The following is a 21626-nucleotide window of genomic DNA, read 5'->3' as shown; positions in this document are numbered from 1 at the left end:
AACAATCTCGACCGAGACAAGCAAGGGATAGGGGAGGAATAGGCGCGCGACTTGACCTGCGCGTGTCCCTATCGAGATTCTGGTAATCACGGCAGTGAAAAAAACTCGGGTAAACTACACCAATGGTACCTGAACTTTACATAGTTTACACTTTGGTACCTAGATTACATTTTGTCCCAAAAATATACCTGAAGTAACGATGACCGGACAATTTAGTATATTTTTACCGATTATGACCGGTCAACGCGAGTTTCATGAGTTAATTACATTAATGGTACCCTAACTTTACCATAATTCACACTTCGGTACCTGAATTTTATTTTATCCTAAAAACATAACAGAAGTAAAGGTGACTGAAAGGTTTAGTTCATTTGATCGGTTAGTGACCGGGTAACATGAACTAAACATTGAGACTCACTATACACTCAATTAACATATAATTTACATGAAATCAAAACAAAGTAATTAACACATGATTTACATGAAATCAAACACAATTATGCATGTTAAATTAGGTATATTTTGGACTTATCAATTATAATAAAGTAAAGGATCAAAATAATAATGAAAAAATATATTTTTTATTTTGATAGTCGTCGAGACAGCTCTTAAGTGGCTTTTAGGCGGCCTTGGCGTTGCATAGTCAGTAAAAACATGTCCAGGGTGCCTAGACGGAAAAAATCGAAATAATATTTTTGATTTTGAACGTCTAAACGGAGCCACAAGATTGATTTGTTTCTCTTTTGCTCTTTTAAATTTATTGACAAGCAAAATAATAATAATAATATAATAGAAATTTGAAACACATAAATATGCAAATTAAGAAGAGAAAACAACAACAAAAATCCTTGTATTAATTAATTAAAATTACCTCCAATACAATTAACAATGAAGTGAACAAATTTCCTCCATTAATAGAGAAATAAAATATAATTTAAAAAGAAGAAAATTCATCAACTTCACCACCAATATATGATCATCAGGTAATTAAATCAAATCAAATCAAATAAAATCTAGCTTTATTTTAAATTATTTTTCTGCTGATAATTCCACCTCCAAATTACAGCAACTGTGCTCCCTAACAAACCTCTCCCTCTCTCTGATAAGAATTTTTTGTTACTGAGCACAAGCTTAATTAGGGTAATTAGCATACTAGATTAGCTTAATCTTTCAACTCCAACTAACATAAATCAACAAAATTTATATATATATTATACATTGGCTTTTCTATATATATATATATGGATTAGGATCCTCAGTACTGTTAAAAAAACTAACAGTACTCGGATCGGGATAAGGGTTAAAAATACTCATAATATATTCGGCAGACTTAATTGTATTTTTAATTAAGGTTATTCAAATGTGTAATTTTACCCTTATCGTTTTTCTCAGTCTAGCTCAATTTCATCACTTTCCGGAGCATCTTTGTTCTCGATTACCACAATACGGGCTTAAAAGGGTGAAAATGAGCTAGCTTGTAGAAAAACGGCGAGGGTAAAATTACACGCTCGATAAACATTAATCGAAGTATAGAGATAAAGTATAAAATCAGCTCTATATTTATTGGAGAAGAACAAATTCAGACTCCACGTAAAAAAACAATGCAATATGCTAGCACTAATGTTTATGTAGAGGAAACAAATATTTTCAGACTCCATTAACAGTAGATCTAACAGAATCCCATTTTCCGTTAACAACAGTGTTTACATGAACCCTAATGACCAAATGAATTTGGTCATTCACCGTGCTTATCAAAATCCTATGATAGAGATTCAAAGCATGCTAAGGTTTATATTTAATAAACCTTGATTTAATAGTAAATGACCAAATCATTTGGTCATTAGGGTTCATGTGAACACTGCTGTCTTGTTAATTTGGTTTCATAACTTCACCACCTAAGCTCGTGCTGATATATATTGCACAGTTTTATAAGTGGAGTCATGACGTGGAACCAAACTAACCGAAAATTAGATCTACCGTTAATAAAGTCTGAAACTACTCAATCTACAAAACGTTAGTACTAACATCACACGGAATTATATGTGGAATCTAAATCTGTTCTACCTGAATAACCATATTTAGGGCTAATTTTATAAGTTAACCCTAGATATAACTCTGTCCGCCCGAATACATTAGGGGTATTTTCGACTCTAAACCCTAATTAAAGGATCCTAATCCAACATATATATATAAGATACCTTAGCCAACATAATTATAATCATCTTCTTCAGAAGCAGTAGTACTTTTATCATCTTCTTCTTCAGGATGATGATGATGAGGATGATGATCAAGAGGAGAATGGCCATTACCAAAAGATTTAATGTGGTCTTTAAGGGATCTTTTGTGCTTGAAATCAGAACCACAAATACAATACCATAATTTACCACAATTCTTTTCATGGGTTCTCCAATCTCCTTTAACTGCAAATGTTTTCCCACATTTTCTGCACATAAATGGCTTTGAACCATGTTTTCTCTTGTAATGTGTTTGGAGAGTTCTGAAGTCTTTCAATGCCTTTGCTCTTGGATGGTTTATGTTGTTCTTGCAACCTGTTGCACAACAATAACATGGTAACCTTAACATTGCTGCTGGTTGTGTTCCTTTTAGTGAGTCTGGTCCTCTTCTGAATTCTGATCCATGCCCCCACATGTGCATCTGCATTTTCAATACTATTATTCATTGTTTGAAGATAGATAGATAGATATGTAGATAGAGCTGTAAATGAGCTGAGCCTCTCATGAGAGGCTAGGTGTTCTAGAGGCTAGGTGTTCTACTCGATATTCGACTGTGTTAGGCTCGATTTATAAATGAGTTGAGCTTGAGCATCGCGAAACTCGGCTCGAAAACTTGTGAGCAGGCTTCTTCATGACAATAGATAGATGTAAACTCATAATCCTCAAGTTATTAGGGTTGTTAATTTCTCACCTTACAATACAATTTGAAGATAGATAGATAGATAGATAGATAGATAGGGATATAAATGAGTCGAGCCATTCACGAGAGGCTCGGTTTTGGGCTTGAAAAAAGCTTGACTGAATGTGTTCAGCTCCATAAAAGCTCGATCGGTTCGATTTATAAAGGAACCGAGCTTGAGCATGGAGAATCTCGCCTCGAAATCTCACGAGCAAGCTCGATTATAGGTTTATGAAAAAGCTCGATTATAATGTATATAAATAGATAGATAGATAGATAGATAGATGTAGACTGCCAATGTAGTTACAGTAAAACCTTCATAAATTAATATTCGATAAATTAATAATCTCTTTAAAATAATAATTTCTTGTGGTCCCGACTTCGGCCAGTTCAGTAAATTGATACTCGATAAATTAATATCTCTATAAATTAATAAAATTTCATGATCCCAACATAAGTAATTTATTGAGGTTTTACCGTAGTTTGATTGGTGATTAGGGTTGTTAATTTTTGATATTACAATAGGATTTACGGACATGATCCACTTGATACATTTCTTTTAACATGATTATTATTTTTTATAGCCTAGTACATCTGATACCCTCTGTATTCTTGTTCAATTGCATTCAATAACATCATATTTTTCTTAATAGAATTTGTTGGATGCAGAAAGTGGGAGACATGCTTCGTCACGTTTCAAAGTTCTCGCAACTTGTTAAAATGAAAATCATGAATAGATAAATAATTAGGAACTTCTGAAAGTTCGTGCAATTGAAGTTTTGAAGTTATTGAATTCAATTGGAGAAGAATAGGAGATATTAAATGCAATTGGACAAAAATAGGAAGTTATTGAATGCAATTGGATAAGAATAGGAGTCATCTAAAATCTTTTGAAAGTTGATTGGACAGTTGAAGATTTGTATAGGGAGCAACATATTTATTAGGGCTATTTTATTATATTTATATCTTATATAATTATATGAAATATATAAATCACATAATTATGACATAATAATTCTTTTTAACACTCTTAATTGAGATAGGAAATTCTATAATGATTCAAATATTTTGTTTTAACCGACAATAATAAAAAAAGTTATTTTTAAATTTTAAGTGTCAATTTAAATTTTCAAGTTTGAAGGTTCTTTAATATGATATTGAATCTCATTAGATTATGTGGTTGAGAGTTTAAATCCTGATAACTCTATCTGTTAATAGAATTTCAACATATGATGTTTCAACCGTCAAGGGGAATTTACTTGCAATATGTGTCGAAGTTAATAATAAAAACTATTCTTAGATCTTATTTATAACTTAAAATTTTGAGTTAAATAATTTCTTAACCTATTGCACTCTATTACAAATAATGTCACTTGCATGTGATTTTTCTATTGATTTGTTCTTTTTGTTCTTTACTATATATCTAACGCAACATGTCATTCATATACTGAATTAATAATTTAATATCACATAATCATATATTTTATGGTTTAGTCCAAAATTTTATGTAAATAAATTACTGAAAATCTATAATTAATAAATTACAATATTAAATATATATTGGTTCAGACATAGCGTGATACTAAATTATTGTACATCGCACGAATGACGTGGTGTGCGAGACATATAATAAAGTGAGTCCTTATATTTTTTAAAATATGCATTACAGAGTTCGTGACTATTTCAAAATTAACTCTTTAATCTCTATCTCAAAAATTATGGTAGTTAAAATTTAAATTATATACAAAATGATAACTTTATTGAACGTTATGAAACATTAAAATAACTTGTGATAGATGAGTTGTCATTTTATGTAAAACTTAACCTTTGGCAAACATAACTCTCGACACAAAGTACTAAAATAGTTGATTTTGAAAAAGTTAAAAACTTCATAATATATATATATATATTTTAAAATAAAAAGACTTACTAGTGTAATATATTATACAGAAATTCACCAATAAATTATTTTATTTATTTATTTATTTTTGATAAAGTTTAAGTGTTTATTTGGTTTCATTTTTTGAAATTACTTTTTACCTAATAAAAAGTTTAGTGGTTTATAAAAAAAAAGTATTTAGTGAAATTCTGAAACAACTGTTTTTAATAGAAAAAACAACTAATATCTATTACCTATCAACAATAGTAAACATTTAATAGTAATAACAAACGACAAATAACTGAATCAAATGGACACTTGTGCCCCTAAAATAATTGGCGAAGGTTACTCTTCCCACATGATAGTATATAAAATAAATAAATAAATATTATTCCCATAATAGAAATTTTAGTTCAATTTGACATACTTAGGTGGATTTTATCATTTTATCTATTTTCATCATAAAGAATTTCTTATGCATCCAAAGTAGATGATATATTTTCCCCTTTATAATTCATCCAACTACTTGTTTAAATTTGTTTACATTTCTTCTTTAATCATTATCAACATCTTTATGACATATTTCTTTTTGAAATATTGTGCAACCACTTTCATTTCTTCAATCATTTTCAATTACTTAATAATTACACTTCTTTTACTAATTTTATGATATTTCCATTTTCCTTTCTATTCCTAATTAGGCTTTACTCTCAAAATAGGAAGTAATAATTGAGGACCATTTGATTATGGATAGATTATAATTAATCTCATGCATAGAGTACTTAATTAATACTTAACTAATTAGTATTTATTTCAAATTGGTTTTTAAATGATGACCAATTATGGGTTTTCTTTTGTCTTCTCTATAAGAATTAGAAAAACAATTTGCTTCAATTAATTATTTTCTACTTATAATCATATCAATTATCTAATGTGAACATATATATGTTTTTTCTTTTTCTTAGGAATACTTATCATTTAAATTATTTGAATACTAACTAATGATAAAGTAACCAACCTTCTTTAGATTATTGTTAAAGTTTTAATTCATAATTTTTTAGGGAAAACTAATAAAAAATTATATGTGCTTAACTCAATTTCTAGAGACCCGTAGTTTAAAAATTTATAAAATAGAGATCAGTGGTATGTTTTATATGTTTAATTACTAAAATATAATATTTTAAATTGAACTGTTAATTAAGTTCGGATGATGTGTACAATTGACAATGAAAAGTATTTTTGTTTTAAAAAAAAAATTACACGTACATATCGGCTAAACACATCTCGTCGAAACCATAAGTCATATGATGGATATTTCATATTTTTTTACTAATTTGACAATTTATGAACCAATTTGACATTTAAGTTCATTTCACACAGTTGTAGTTCGATTTGAGATATCTGTGTTTTGTCGATATGTAAATATAAGACAAAAATACCCTTAGTTGTTATCAAAACTTAACAGTGTAATTTAAAATACCATGTTTTATTAACAAAACATATAAAAAAAACACTATTTGCAAAAACTACAAGCTTGTGTTTGCAAATAGGAAAAACCACATTATTTTTTCCTTAGATATAAAAGAAAATAACAATAAAATCAAACAAACCCTTAAAATCTAAATGTAAAAATACATTCTAACCTAAAAAATTAAAATTAATAGTACTCATCTATAAAGCTTATAATATGGATAAGTCTCCAACTATATATATAGTTTTATTATCTCTTAACATTACCGTAATGAGAGCAAAGGTTAAAATATATGTTTAGTGTATGTTTGTTTCTATTTTTTGGAATTTTTTTTTTTGTCTTTCAATATTAAATACGAGATAGAAAATGTTTAGTAAAATTTTGAAACACTGCTTTTTGTAGAAAAAACAACTAATATCTACTGCCTATCAGCAACAGCAAACAGCTGAAACACAAGGTCCCTCAGTTCAAATGTTAGCTGATTTTTCTTCTAACTACCCTAGTTGTTTCTAAATTCTAATTCCAACACTCTAGACCTACATCTCATTAAAAAAAAAAAAACTATGAAAAGAAAAATCAAACGGGTAGCTAATCAAAGGAAAAACACTTCATTTTTTGTATGCATCAATTTAATTAGAAATGTGTAGAGAGAGAAAAAAAAAACAAAAGAAAAACTTGAATCTCCTATTCTGATCATAGTATTGTTTCTTACTACTAATTAATACATGTATACTTTTAGAGAGTGATCAAAATATTTTAGGATATGTACTTTCCTTATCATTATTAACAGTAATTATTGATTGAAAAAAACCCAACCTTTTCCATTTATTTTTACTTGTCCCCCCCAAAAACAGAATATTTATTTAAATCAATGTAAGAACAACATACCAACAACAAAAAATCAAAGAAAAATAAGCAATAATTCATCAAGAAAACCCCAAAAAACAAAAAAGTATATGCCAATTAAAGAATTAAAATCAATTAATTAACAAAAAATTATATGCTAATTAAAGAATTAAAATCAATTAATTAATTAATTACCTGCATATTATTGTACCTATTAAAGGTCTTGCTGCAAATAGAGCATTGAAATTGCATAGGTCCAACAAGGATCTGAGCAGGAGTTGGGATCCAAAATCTGCTTTCTGAATTAAAATTAGAGCCCCCAATTATGGGTTTTTCTTCTTCTTTCTTGAAGTCTAAAACTTTTCTCTCAATTTTCTGATCAGAAGTTGTAGCAGAAGTAGCAGAAGTAGCAGAAGATGAAGAACAAGAAGAAGATGAAGAATTTCCACTATTTGGCAATCCAATGTGCAAAGAAAGTAGTGTCACTTTCTCTTCTTTAACTTCAAAAAAATTGTCATCTTTCAATGTTTTTTTCTCTGTAAACTTGCTTAAAAGAGGTAAACATTGAATTTTTTCTTGTTCAAGGTTTAATGGAGGATGAGAAAGAGAAGAAGAAGAAGATGATGAAGGGGGTTTGAGCCATTCAATAAAAGTTGGGGCTTGGAAGAACATGGATTCATGGGAATTGAAAAAACCCATGTTGATTTTTGAGAGAAATTTCAATTTGATGAAATTGAAAGATGTTTTTGTTTATGATGATCTCTAGAGTTTATGTGGGAAAGCTTTGCACTACTTAATAGGGTTGGTAATTTTTAATTTTAATTTAATCTAGTGCTATTGTTTTCAATAGTTTAGAGAGAGAGAGAGAGAGATTGAGAGTTTAGTGGTGGTGGGGTTAAGGAAAATGACTAGCAAAAATCAATAAATGAAGAGAATCCTAGAATAGTTTTTGGACTTTTTTTTTGTAATGTTATACACAAGTTGGATATTATTCTTTTGGTTACTTACATAAATTATTATGAGTAAAGCCTTGTCATTATTAAGGTAAACTATAGACTTCAATAATGGGTTAGTGTGAAATTAATTTACTCATTATCACTTACCAATAAGAACTACATTTAGTGAAATTATAATAGAAGTTATTATAAGGATAGAGATATTGCGTGTATTGGTCGGAACCTTTTCAAAGGTATCAAGCAGCTTCTCAGGAACTTCGAATGTGTTCGTTTTCGGCATGTGTTCTGGAAGCAAAATCGGATTGCTGATTAGCAGCGCTCATGCTATTGAACCAGCTGTTACTCATCTTCTGCTCCCGCCGGTTGATATTCGAAGGCTGCTGCTGGATGATCTCGTGGGAGTTGGCTTTCCTAGGATGGTTTAGCCTTAGTTTCTTTTCGTTTTTTTGTTGTTTCCTTTCTTATTTATCAAAAAAATAATAATAGAAGTTATTATTTGACATTAATTATTATTTGTTGAGAAGAAATATAATTGTTTCATTCATAAGAAAAATAGTATATGTCGGTATAAGTAATTAAAAATTATAATCCAGAAGTACATCAGAGAAGTTTGAATCTGCATATTGAATATCATAGATCGTGATAGAGTAATAATAAACAATGTTTGAAACTATTTTTAGCACAACGACGAGAAACACATTCCATCCAAAATCGACTTCATAGTTTTTTTCTCTACGGATGATTTAATGATCTTTCAATAAGACAGATCTACGTGATGATAGACCAAACTTTGGATATGTCATATTTAAAACTATATTGTTTACCAATAGGACAAATCACAAATATAATTTTTTTTTTTATATACTTTGCCCTATAAATATAACATTTTATAGAGTATTTCTTCATAAGCTTAAATATTTCAATTGTGTGATCATTTGACATGATTTTAATTTAAGTAGAATGTGATCATATTTATTTGCACATTATTTAAGTTTAAAGGACAATTGTATGAGTGTGTTAGAGATAATTAAACTACTTTTTATAATTTATACTCATTATTTATTTTTATTTATTTTTTGTCAAATGGGTTATTATTATTATTATTGGAAAGGAAAAAAAAAAGCATTTGGTCAATACCTAAAAGAAAAGAAAAATGAATATAAAAAAAAACTTCAACATAGACTTTAAGAGAAAATATTATTAAATGTTTAATATGTGCGTGTGTACATAAATATATAGTGCATTTTAAATTCCTTAATTAATTAATGTTTAATTTCAATGTAAGCTGCTGAAAAGTAACCTTTTTTTTTTCTCTAGTATGATGCAATTGTTGTTGTTGTATCCTAGTTTATTATTATTAGGTTTAATACAACATTTTGGCTGAAATTCCATAACAACTTAATTGATCCCTCAACTTTAAAGTGTCCTAATAGTAGGGGTGTCAATATCGATTCGCGGATCGTGTCAACCTACTCAGATGATCCGTTTAGGTCATTCTAACACGACCCGTTAATAAACGGGTTGACATGACACAACCCGTTTATTAAATGGGTTGACCTAAATAACTCGTTTACCTAAACAGATAAAATATGACTAAAAAATTAATATAACTCGTTTGACCCATTAAACTGCTATATATCAAAATCTGTTAAATGGGTTCTATGACTCGTCAATCCATTATAACAAAAATCCAATAAATAAACATAAAATGTTAATCGAAAGGTATAATATTTTTTGGACAAATTTAAGAGGCAATTTATATATTGAGCCATATTATTATCTTGGCTAATTTTTATCAATTGGGTTCTATTAATTATATTCACACATTGATAGAGCTAGAATCTCAAATCTGGGTTGTAACCGTAACATAGTTAGGATTTTAATTGGGGAAAATTACAAAACTGGGTCAAATGGGAGGTCCATTTACATATTTAACCCATTTACTCATCCTACTACATATTTAGACTGATTTTGTGTGACTTTCCCATAATACCCTCAATATTTATGCGCGTCTCACCCCCTCCCGTCTGACTTCGCAAATTCAATATTATGCGAAGCCTGCGAAGCTAATGTTCATAATAATTGTTGAATTTAGTTCGCATATGCGAAGCCTGCGAAGCTAGAGTTTGATTTATTTGATGAATTTAATTCGCATATGCGAAGCCTGGATATGTTTTGTAGCTAATTCGCGAAGTGGTATATAACAAAAAAAAATGACAAACAACAACAGATTCTAACATTAAAATCATAACATTATCAAAATTTACAACAAGATTGCCACAATAAACTCCTAACAAATCACTTCATTATACATAGGCTATTATTAACCATAGAGGGATGGAAGTCCAGGCGTTTTTGAATGGATGTCTCTCATGCCACCCTAACACACCGGCTTCCAGGAATGAATATTACGTATTCAACCACCTTCAGAAAAATTTAATCGTGTTAGTCAGAAAAAAGGAAGATTTGGCTTCGCGAAACGACGATTCGCTAAGTATGTGAACATAAATGTATAAGGAATGTGACGCTCTGACTTCGCGAAACGCTGATTTCGCGGAGTCTGCGAGAGAAATTTATCGAATTACTTCGCAAACTTCGCGTAATCAGCGTTTCGCGAAGTGAAATCGATAAATTTCTCCCCGAAGACCCCGCGATAACCGCATATGCTAAGTGGATTTATGGGGGAAAATGCAAAAAAAACAGCATATACTTACATTTTTTGATGAACCCAATATGATAAACTGGGAAAAACGATGAAAATAACGTAGAATCACCATTTCTTCGAACGAGCAGGAAATGGAAGATGAAGAACCATGACTTCGTTTTCTAGGATTAGGAAGTTGCAGAATCAAGAGATGAAGAGAGGAAGAAGAGAAATTCATTGTGATTTGGAGAAATGAACCAGATTTCGTGGAATTTAAAGGAAGATAGGAAGATCAAAAGTCTTGGAATCATTAATGGAGGAGCTGTCACCGTTTCGCGCAACCAAGGAGAAGAGGGGAGAGAACGTTCGCGTAAGGGAGGAAGTGGGAAGGTTAGGGGTATTATGGGAAAGTCACACAAAATCAGTCTAGATATGTAGTAGATTGAGTAAATGGGTTAAATATGTAAATGGGCCTCCCATTTGACCTAGTTTTGTAATTTTCCCTTTTAATTGTGACCATTTGGTCCATGGATTTATGTCAGGGTGGAAGACCTAAGCAAAAAGCAATCTTGAAAAAGGGAAATGAATATAAGAATAAATTGAATCTTACATTGAAAATAGAGAGATATTAATTAGACTATATAAGTGAAATGTATATCTAATACATATAGACGTGTTTTAAAGGAGCGAGCACAAGGAATCAAATTTAGACTAAAATGGTATATACGTGGTATTGAGTTAAGCCTAATACAATTCAATACGAGGATTACATCCGTCTGACTAACGCCTAGCGTTTTTTACAATCTTATATACAACAACATTCTCTAGTTTTCATTCATTCAATTATATTCATTCTTCATTAGATCTCATATAATTTTCATATTGTTGAGAGGAACTACATAGGGTCACAGAGGTTCTATCAACCCTCCACTTCAGGAGAAAATAACGAACAAATATATTTACTGACAAAAATTCCATCGCTAAAAACATTTTTTCGGTATTTTTGTTGAACCGAATTTGACCAATTTGTAGCACCGATGAAATTAGAGATTGATACTTCCGTCACTTGTTCTTAATCTAAATATTCCTTTGTCTTTTTTTGCTAAATTTTTGTCCACTGATACGAGTTTTTGATTTTGGTTCCTCCACTGGATATTGGTTGGGGAATGAATTAATCTGACAGAAACTAATAAACATGTAGAGGGTGTTTATTTTAGCTTTTCGGAGGAGCGTTTAGCGTTTCACTCCAAACCGCAGAAAATATAGTGTTTGGTTAGATTTATATAACCGCAGCGTTTCGCATTTTTTCTGGAAACTGCAGCGTTTTGGAGCGTTTCACGAAAAGCTCATATTTGAAGCTTTTCATAAACAACTGTTTGCAGTTATTTATTATTGACAAAATTATCATTCTTATTTCCACAAAATATGTTTATTCTTTAACATTATTAATATTTCTACAACATAATTACCGGAAGAACAATGTTTTGTTGCGTTCAATAAATTTTTTATTTTTTATATATATTATTTTTTATTAATTTGTGTAACACATTTTTTATTTAAGGTGCAAAAATATCTCTAACATTTATATAATAGCTAAGAGCAATTTTACCTTTAATGTCTAAAATTGTGCAATTATACTCCTAATGTTGGCAGCCAAAATCAATTTTACCTCTAACATTGACAAGTTGTGTCAATTTGAGAAATAATTTATTAAATTGTCTTCTTGGTCATGAATATTGTCATCTACACTTCACATGTGTACCGTTTTTATCACCGTTAATAACATATCACAAACATTATGAGCATTTTTTCATATTTTTCCTTTTATAATTTCATCGTTGATTAATTTAAAACATGTCCATTTTAGACATTTTAAATCCGAACAGCAACAATTCAATATAATTTTACCAAACGCAAGTAATTAAACAGCGAACAGCTTACTGCAACTACAAACAGCAACCGCAACAGCTAAACCAAACGGGCCCGTAATCATATGGTCCTGAGGTGGTGGCGCTTGGGTGAAAGGTCTGACGCTCGATCAATGGGTGCCATTAAAGGATACCAATGGAGCAAGAATGAACTGAAAAAATGATCGAGAGAGTAACTAAACTATATTAATAGAGTTCGTTTCCAATATATATATATATATAAACACGTTTTAAAATTACGAGCTTTACCCAATAATATCTATGTAGTATTCTAAGGATATAACACTATGTATTGGCATTTCATACTTAAGTTTTTGAATTGATGAATTTGTTTTAATATGACTTTAGAGCCCTTAATTAGATATGGAGAAGTCTAAAGTTTTAATCTTTTAGATTTCTTTAATTTGTTAATTAAAAGTTTAGGTTAAAAAGGAAAGTGTATATGCATGCATGATTGTTGGGAGGTAAAAATCTTTCAAGTCTTTTCCAAATATGAAGGCTTTTCTTCTCCTTGTAGATAAGGTTATGTTTATGTAGGTATGTCTTTTAGGGACAATGGTCTTTTCTCACAACTCATCATCATCACATGGTAAAACAAAAACAAAAACAAAATAATAATAATAATAATAATAATAATCTAAGGTCACAATTTACATGACATTTTGTTGAATAGAATACTAAATTTTGTTAAAAAATTTATCCAACTAATTGGTTGAAATTTTGTTATATATATGGGTTTAGGGTTACGAATAGGCGGGTCTGCCCATTTCCGTTCCCGTCTAGAAAGGACGTTCCTATTAATAAAATCTATCAAATATTTTCATAAATAAAATTTATTTAAATATAAAATTAAACATCTAAAAATCCATATAAACTAATTCAATTACTATAGAAGGTTGTAAAAAATGTTAGACCCTAATCGGACGGATATTAGTAAGGAATTAGTCGGAATTAATCAAATTTGTATTTTTATATTTTAAAATTTTTAATAAATAAATTATCATAAAAATACCATTGAAATATGAATTATACTATGAAAAGATAATAATAATATAAAGTATTTAAAATAACAAAGCATGTTATATTTTAATATTTGTTCTAATGTGTTTTTACAAAATAAAAGTGTCAACAAAATAATATTAATTCTTAAATATAATATTGGATAGTTTTAAAGGTCTTTTCTTTTCTTTTCTTTTTTTTTTTTTTTATGTTATTTCATATTTTATTTAAAAAATTGACATTAAACTCAAGGACCGGTTTTTTTAAACAGACGACATAGAGCCACCTAAAAATCGGTAAATCAATTTATACTGCACAATTGGAAAAAATCAGAATGATGTTCTAAAAATCCATACTTTAGCGATTGCCAGAGCGGATTTTTAGAATATTATTACTATATGTTCTTTTCTCACCATGCTCAATTCTTAAGGATTTGGATTATCCATTTCGTAGACTACAAAATAATTATTCTATCAAATATGTTATTTTATGAAGTATTAAAGTTATTGGAGGTGATCAATTTTGCTTTTATTTTACAAATTTAGTTCAGTTTTGTTGTTCACCAGAAAAAAAAAATCATCATTTTCATTTTGGCTTGAGCTAGAATTTCTAAATAAATATTAGGCTTAATATAAACTGAATTTGTTTAAAAAAAACTTGATTGATCTCCTCAACTTTCAAAGTGTGTCAATAGCTCCTTGAACTTGCATAAAATATCCAGTTAGCCCTCTTAATTTACGTAAAATATAATCAATTAATCACTCAGTTGCAAAATAAAGTAAGCTAAATGCCGAAAATATATTGCACAAGTGTTAAAAAAAGGTAAAACGACCAAAGTCGGGGTATACGATTATAATATTAGAAAAGACAAATTTTACAGACAAGTAAGAACTTCTTTTTTAATTAATTTTGTGAATTATGTAATAACATTCAGATTACTTTTTTGCAACCGTGATTAATTGATTACATTTTATGCAAGTTCGGGAAGCTAACTGAACATTATATACAAGTTGGAGAGGCTATCAAGATACTTTGAAAGTTTAGAGAGTCAATCAAGCTTTTTAGACAAGTTCAGGGGACAAATGATAATTAAGCCTAATGACCCGTTTGTTTTGCCTACTTTTTGCTGTTGGAAAAATCTGATTTCCAAAAAGCAGAGATTCACCGCTTTTGTAAAATGCTACTTTTCACTATAAAATGTAAACAGAATGTCACTAATCAAACACCTAAAGCTCTCATTTTTAAAATGAAAATACAAATAGAAACATGAAAAGAAGCAACCAAACACATTCTAAATATTATGAAAACTGAAACAAAATAATAGGTGTGAAAATTGAGCCCACAAAAGCAAAAGTTGTGGAAATAGACCCCATAAAAATAAATAATTGTTGTTTGAAGGTATGGACATGGTTGAAATCTTGGAAAACAATAATATTGCCGACAATGATGATATCTTCACCGGATTTTCAGGGAGAGAGAGAGAGATGAAACAAATTTAAGGGTAATATTTGATCCATCTTTTTCCTTTTTAACCTTTTCTTTCTGTTTCTTATTTTTTCCCATTGATTCTCTACCAGGCACTATCTATCTCCCTTTCTCTTTCCCTTTTCAAAAATAATAAATAATAATATCCTAAATGATTAGTCTCATAGCTAACAATTCACACATCGTGCGGAGAAATTCTACTCGGACTGGGACCAGTAGTGATCACTCCACTCAGATCATGTCATATCAGCAATTGGAATGATGTGGCATCATCTGAGTGGAATAATCATTACTGGTTCCAGTCTACAGTAGAATTTTTCAATCGCGCATCTGTTGGTTTAACTTATTAATGATTGTAGATGAGTTAGAAATAGAGTTCCAGAGTTAAATTCGTTTATTCTTACTGTGAGGTTAATAAAGTTGTTGGGTGGGTGACAAATTTCAGAGGATGGTTTTCTTTAAGTCATCAAGAGTAGACATTACTGGAAAAAAAAAAGTCATTACTAACGAGCAAAACCAGGTTATTTATAACGGGTACTGTATCCATGAGTACCTGGCACTACCCAACTCTAATAAGACTACCCGTACCTTGTATAAAAGGGTATGAGATCAAAAATATTACCTGTTAGGGTAATGAGACGAGTATGGGAATACCCCCAGGGTACCCGGTACCCATTACCCGTTATAACTCTTTTATATATTAAAAAATATTATTGTTTTTTAGATGTAAGATGTGAGATTTGAACCTCAACCTTTTATTCTTCAACAATTGAGTGATAAAACTAAGTTACTTTGTTCTTATTAATTAAGATTCAATTTGTTCAGTTTTTATATGCATGATTTATTAAAATTATACTTTGTTAAATTTGTAATTTTTTTGTTTTATTTATTGATTCTGAACAAGTAAGGGTACTCGTGGGTACCTGCGAATTAAATCGGATGGATATGGTATGTAATAGCATGGGTATGGATAATTAAAAAATGAACGGGTAAAGGTTTGAGATTGACACTACCCGCGAATACTCTACCCATTGTCATTCTTAAACGAGCTAGCTCGTTACAAATATGGGAGATACTAATAGTCTTAGTCACAGGCTTAAACCTGTTACAATAAATAGGTTTTTGTAACGGGCTTTTGATAGTGCACTGCAAATAGCGTGGGACAGTAACCGATACAAGAACAAATTTTAGTAACGTACCTTTGGCTTTGCCCATAACTTTATAACAAGTATTTCGTTTAGTTGGTGGCTTAAAGCATTTTTTGGCCCCTGGTCTATCCAAAATTTATGCATTTGGCCCCTGACCTATTATTTGATCATATTTGGCCCCTAACCTATCAAATTGGATAAAATCTAACCCATATTGAATGAAAAATTAACTTTGTTGGAAAATTAACGGCAGTAACTAATACAAAAATAACACATGACACATAAATAAAATTAATTTTCACTCTATCGGAACACTAGAAAAAGTTTTTAGGATTTTTTTACTGTGTAAAATAGTTACTGTTGCCATCTCCAGTTGAAAATTAATTTTATTTATGTGTCATGTGTCGTTTTTGTATTGGTGACTGCTGTTAATTTTCCAACTAAGTTAATTTTTCATTCAATATGGGTTGAATTTTATCTAATTTGATAGGTCAAGGACCAAATATGACCAAATAATAGGTCAGGAGCCAAATGCACAAATTTTAGATAGATCAGGGACCAAAAAGTACTTTAAACCTTTAGTTAGTACATATAATTAGACTTATTTATAATAAACGCATAACATTTTAATTATCCCTTTCACGAAATGAATTTTAGACTTGTAATTTATAATGCAACAATATGTAAACATAACACACTAGAAACAATAACATGAAACATCAAAATGTAAATAAAACATAAAAAAACGATCAAAACTAAATATCTTGATCTAAGAAGGATATGAAAATAAACCTAAAAATACAATAAAAATGAACTACAACATAGTGGAAACTATGAGAGCCATTGGCTATTATAACTCATGAGTATTATAACTAAATTTATAACTAAAAAATATAGTATATATTTAATAAAATTAAAAATTTTGTACCTTTTTTAGTCTTGGATCCTGGGCGGCCGCACCCCGGGCCTATGCCCAGGGTCGGCTCTGCTATTTAGTTGACCAATACAGTATAAGGGGAATCGAATCAGCTTGTTACTTAAAGTATAATGGTAACAGACGTAGTTATATTTCATTACAAATAGTCCAATCAGTGCATCTTTGTCCATATTTGACCGACCTATTTGTAACACGTATATAGTATATATCTATTACATATGTGCATTTTGTAATGTCCTCAAAACTAGGGATGGTGATGGCTAGAGTACCCGCGGGTAATGTCAATCCCAAACTCTTACCCTTTTATATTTTAATTACCCGTACACGTCTTATTACCTTAACACGTCTTATTACCTTAACAGATAGACTTTTTGCATCCCATACCCGTGACCTGTCCCATTTAATTCGTAGGTACCCACGGATACCCTTACCCGTTAAAAACCAATAAATAAAACAAAAAGTATTACAAATTTAACAAAGTATAAATTTAATAAATCATCTATCTAAAAATTAAACAAATTCAACCTTACTTAATAAGAATAAAGTAGCTTAGTGGTATAACTTAATGGTTGAAAAATAAAAAGTTGTGTTGGTCCCTTATAACGTAACAAGTTAGTTCCAAGGGGGGGATATGAACTATTTAAATAATTAATACGTTAAGGCTGACTTCTTTTTCTTTGAAAAAAGATTACACAGCGCGTTGAGTAAATTAAGACACTAGCTTAGTCAACTGGTGACTAAGTCAGCTTCTTTCTTTGAGTCAGGAGATAGCACTTGAGTCTATTCCTGAACTCAGATACTCAATACACACAACTCAGCGTGACCTCTTTACTTGGTCAGTTTTGTTTAAGCAAGCAATATATATATTAAGGAGATTAAGGTTAGAAAGATGTTACTCAGCAGATTTATCCAGGTTTGGCCTCTAAGCCTACGTCCTGTCCCCGGAACACGTTCCGAGCTTTCGAATTCTCTACTGAGCTCTTTAACGGTAGAGCATCAAACCTTTTACAATTTAGAAGCTGAGTATAACAAGAGTACCTTCCTCTATACCTCTACTCACTCCTAATCTCTCGATGAGTACTATAACCGAGTACTCAGCCTCTCCTTTCTAATCTCTAGAAATGATAAAGATTTGTCCTAAACAACAATTGCTAAGACACCTTAGATGATTGAATAATCACTCTAGACTTTTACACGAAAGATATAGAATTTGGTGTAAGTATTTGCTTTGCTTTTTCTCACAGAACTTCAAGTGTAAATTTGGTCAGCGTAATGGCTAGTTGAAGATCTGCATCGAATGAAGCAACTGAAGGGCCTATTTATAGTGACACTTGAGGCATCCGTTATTTCGAATTTCGAAATAAGCGTTGGAGGGAAACGGCTTCATGTCGTTGTCACTCAGTCCTGCTCAGTGCACTTGGCCAATCAGATTCAAGTATCTTCTATCTTCGGTCGGTCCGACAGAATGTCTCTCCATTTATGGTAAGGTCAACTAGACAGCTTTCTGTGTCTTCTGAACTTTACCCAAAGTAGAAATACTTTGTCTGGAAGTTGTTTTTGCTCAGCTGCTGTCTTGTACACTTTATCGATACAACTCAGCAGCTTCGTTCTGAAGTTGTTCAACGAAGGTCTTCTCGATCCTTCTTTCGCTGAGCTGCGTTTTGTACACAACGACAGCGTTTTGCACACACGGGCCGAGTAGTCTTGATCTGTTTGACTTGGGCTTTGACTTCCGTATTGGGCTTTAAGCCTTTTAGTCTTTATGTCTTATAAACAATTTAACTCAACATTGAACAAACACATTAGTGTAATAAATCAAAGCATTTAAACTTAGTGTGTTTAGAATATGTTTAATTTTACTTAAATAATTTTGTCAAATCAAAATCATGTGGAAAAGTGTTTCAACAAGTTGGGGGTTCAATTTTCACGTTTTACATCTAAAAAACAATGATATTTATTAATATATATAAAAAAATTATGACGGGTACCGAGTACCCTGGGCTCGGGGGGCCGGAACCCTCCCCCCGGCCACCGGATCCGCCCTTGAGTACTGGTCAATTTGTCCCCTATAGCTCCCCCTAAAATTAGTATATATTGACTCTATGTAGTATTATTTTAATGTTTAAATGTAGATGAGATGGTTAAGGATGCATATTTCTATTTGAGATGTCATATATTCAACTCCCTCCAACCTTCAATTCAATGTTAGTTTCTAAAAAATATAACATTTTTACAGTTTTAACGCATTGGAGGCTAAATTTTTTTTTGTCCAACCCTAACGGACTAGACTTTGAAAATTTACCGTCAACCGCACAGCTAAAATTAGCCCCTCCCAAGTCTAAATTTCTAGCTCTGCCACTGTCTATAGATCTTCTAATCATGTTTAAAGTTTAACTTGTTTAAAATATTCTTTTTGCTTTATTATGTAGATTTGGTCAATAAGTTTTTTTTTTAATAAAACGAATGCTTTATTGGCTAGAATCAGCTAAAAGAATTGAAAACAAAAACAAAGGAGTGTCAAACCACTCACTACGAACAGACGAAGAACTAACCGCTCTAGCAAGACTATGAGCCGCACAGTTCGCTGAACGTTTAACAAAGGAGACATGAACATTTTCTAACTCATGAATTAAAGTTAAACAATCACCAATTAAGTCAGACAAATATGAACAATTTTGAGGCTGTTGATTAATGGCCTGTACAACCGCCAAACAGTCAGAACGAATTTCGACATTCCTATTGAAGGAAAATAGGCTAAAGTATAGCAGCGGAAATATAAAATTTTTAACCTATTTCCATTAACCCAAGATCCGTTAATCGTTATTTCATATAAAGAGGGATAAAAGAAATACCTTTCAGAAGTTCTATCTACCGTTGCAAACGAAGTGCCCACAACTCTTACTTCGAGTTCCCGAGCACAAAACAAAACAATTGAAGATCAAGTTAGAATCAACTGTTTATAACAACTAAAATAGATTGTCTCTAATTAATCAACACAAGATCAAGGATAAAGAGAAAGAGATGAAAATCAATCGAACGGAAGGAAGCGGTAGATAATCTCGTCCTCTAGTGTGTGGGTCGAAATTTTCTCTCTCCCGGCTTACTTGTGTATTTCGAAAATTGCATATAAGGGGGCATTTATATCCTCTTGTATCTAAACCCTAGTTAGATAGAATTAGGTTACTGAATAAGAATTTAATTCGGAATATAATTCTTATTTATTATCTATAATTATATCTTAAATATAAAGATAATATTAGTAACCTTATAGGATAATAATAGGAGTAATATAATCTAATTAAAACTCATAACTTATTTATCCTTTAATTAATTTAATTCATAATCCTAATCTAATTAGAATTGATAAAATCAAATTAATTATTTATGTATCTTTTCCACCCTGTGGCGATCAACAGCTTCTGTCCCCAGGTGACTCACTTATTCTTTGCAGATGATGTCCTTATCTTTCTTGAGGGTAATGAGGAGCAGTTGAGAGTCATTATGGATATTCTGGATTGTTTTTGTTCAGCCTCTGGGCAGAAGCTTAATATCCAGAAATCTAGGATGATGTGCTCTAAGAATATGAATCAGAGAGTCTGTAAGAGATTAAGTGATCTCTCAGGTATTCCTCTTACTGATTCTCTTGGGAAGTATCTGGGCGTTCCCCTCCACAGTGAGCGTGTGTCTAAAGGCTCCTTCAAAGATACTTTGGATAAAGCTAATTCGAAGTGTGCCACTTGGAAAGCCAAGACTCTGTCTCTCGCTGGCCGCCTCACGTTAATTCAATCTATTAATTGTGCTGCTCCCAATCACATCATGCAGGCTTGTAAGCTTCCGGATCCTGTGCTTAATGATCTTGACAAGATTAACCGTAGGTTCCTGTGGGGGGAAGCTGCGGAGGGCAGGAAGATCCATCTTGTGCCTTGGAGTGAGGTTTGCCAGCCTAAAGATTCTAGGGGTCTGGGTATTAGGAAAGCAAAGGACAATAATAAAGTTTTATTAATGAAACTCCTTTGGCGTATGTGGCAAAACCCCTCCTCTCTTTGGGTTCGCCTCCTTTGTGGTAAGTATCGGAAAGACAAAATCTTCGGGGGCCCGAAAGAGAGAGTTGCTAATTGTTCCTTCCTCTGGAAAGGACTTAGTGCTGTGTTTGATGAGTTATGCTCGGGAGTTGGTCTGGAGGTGGGGAATGGTAAGTCCATTAGTTTCTGGTTTGATAACTGGATTGGGGATAAACCGTTAATTGAGGTGTGTTCTTCCCCCCCCCCCCCCCCCCCCCCGCCTAGTGATATACGCAACTGGAGGATTGCCGATGTGGTTGACTCGGAAGGGGACTGGATCTGGTCAAAGTTTGATACTTTCTTTAGCCTTGAGACTCTCCTTAGAATGCGGGGAGTGAAGGTGAGTAATCAAGAGGAAG

The 21626-nt window shown here is 31.4% G+C and overlaps 1 protein-coding gene across 1 annotated transcript; it reads right to left on the bottom strand.

Annotated features, from left to right (window-relative positions):
• Positions 1–825: 825 nt before the first annotated feature.
• On the bottom strand, positions 826–7965 carry LOC136224635 (zinc finger protein WIP3). Its single transcript, XM_066013026.1, has 2 exons — positions 7305–7965; positions 826–2655 (listed from the first exon to the last, which is right to left on the bottom strand). Exons 1-2 carry the CDS (start codon positions 7806–7808, stop codon positions 2200–2202), a joined length of 960 nt encoding a protein of 319 aa, XP_065869098.1. The 5' UTR covers positions 7809–7965; the 3' UTR covers positions 826–2199.
• Between the last annotated feature and the right edge of the window lie 13661 nt (positions 7966–21626).

This window comes from Euphorbia lathyris, chromosome 3, assembly GCF_963576675.1.
Source record: "Euphorbia lathyris chromosome 3, ddEupLath1.1, whole genome shotgun sequence".
Taxonomy (NCBI): Eukaryota; Viridiplantae; Streptophyta; class Magnoliopsida; order Malpighiales; family Euphorbiaceae; genus Euphorbia; species Euphorbia lathyris.
Note: the sequence above shows the minus strand (reverse complement) of the source record. Positions and strands in the feature narration are given on the sequence as shown.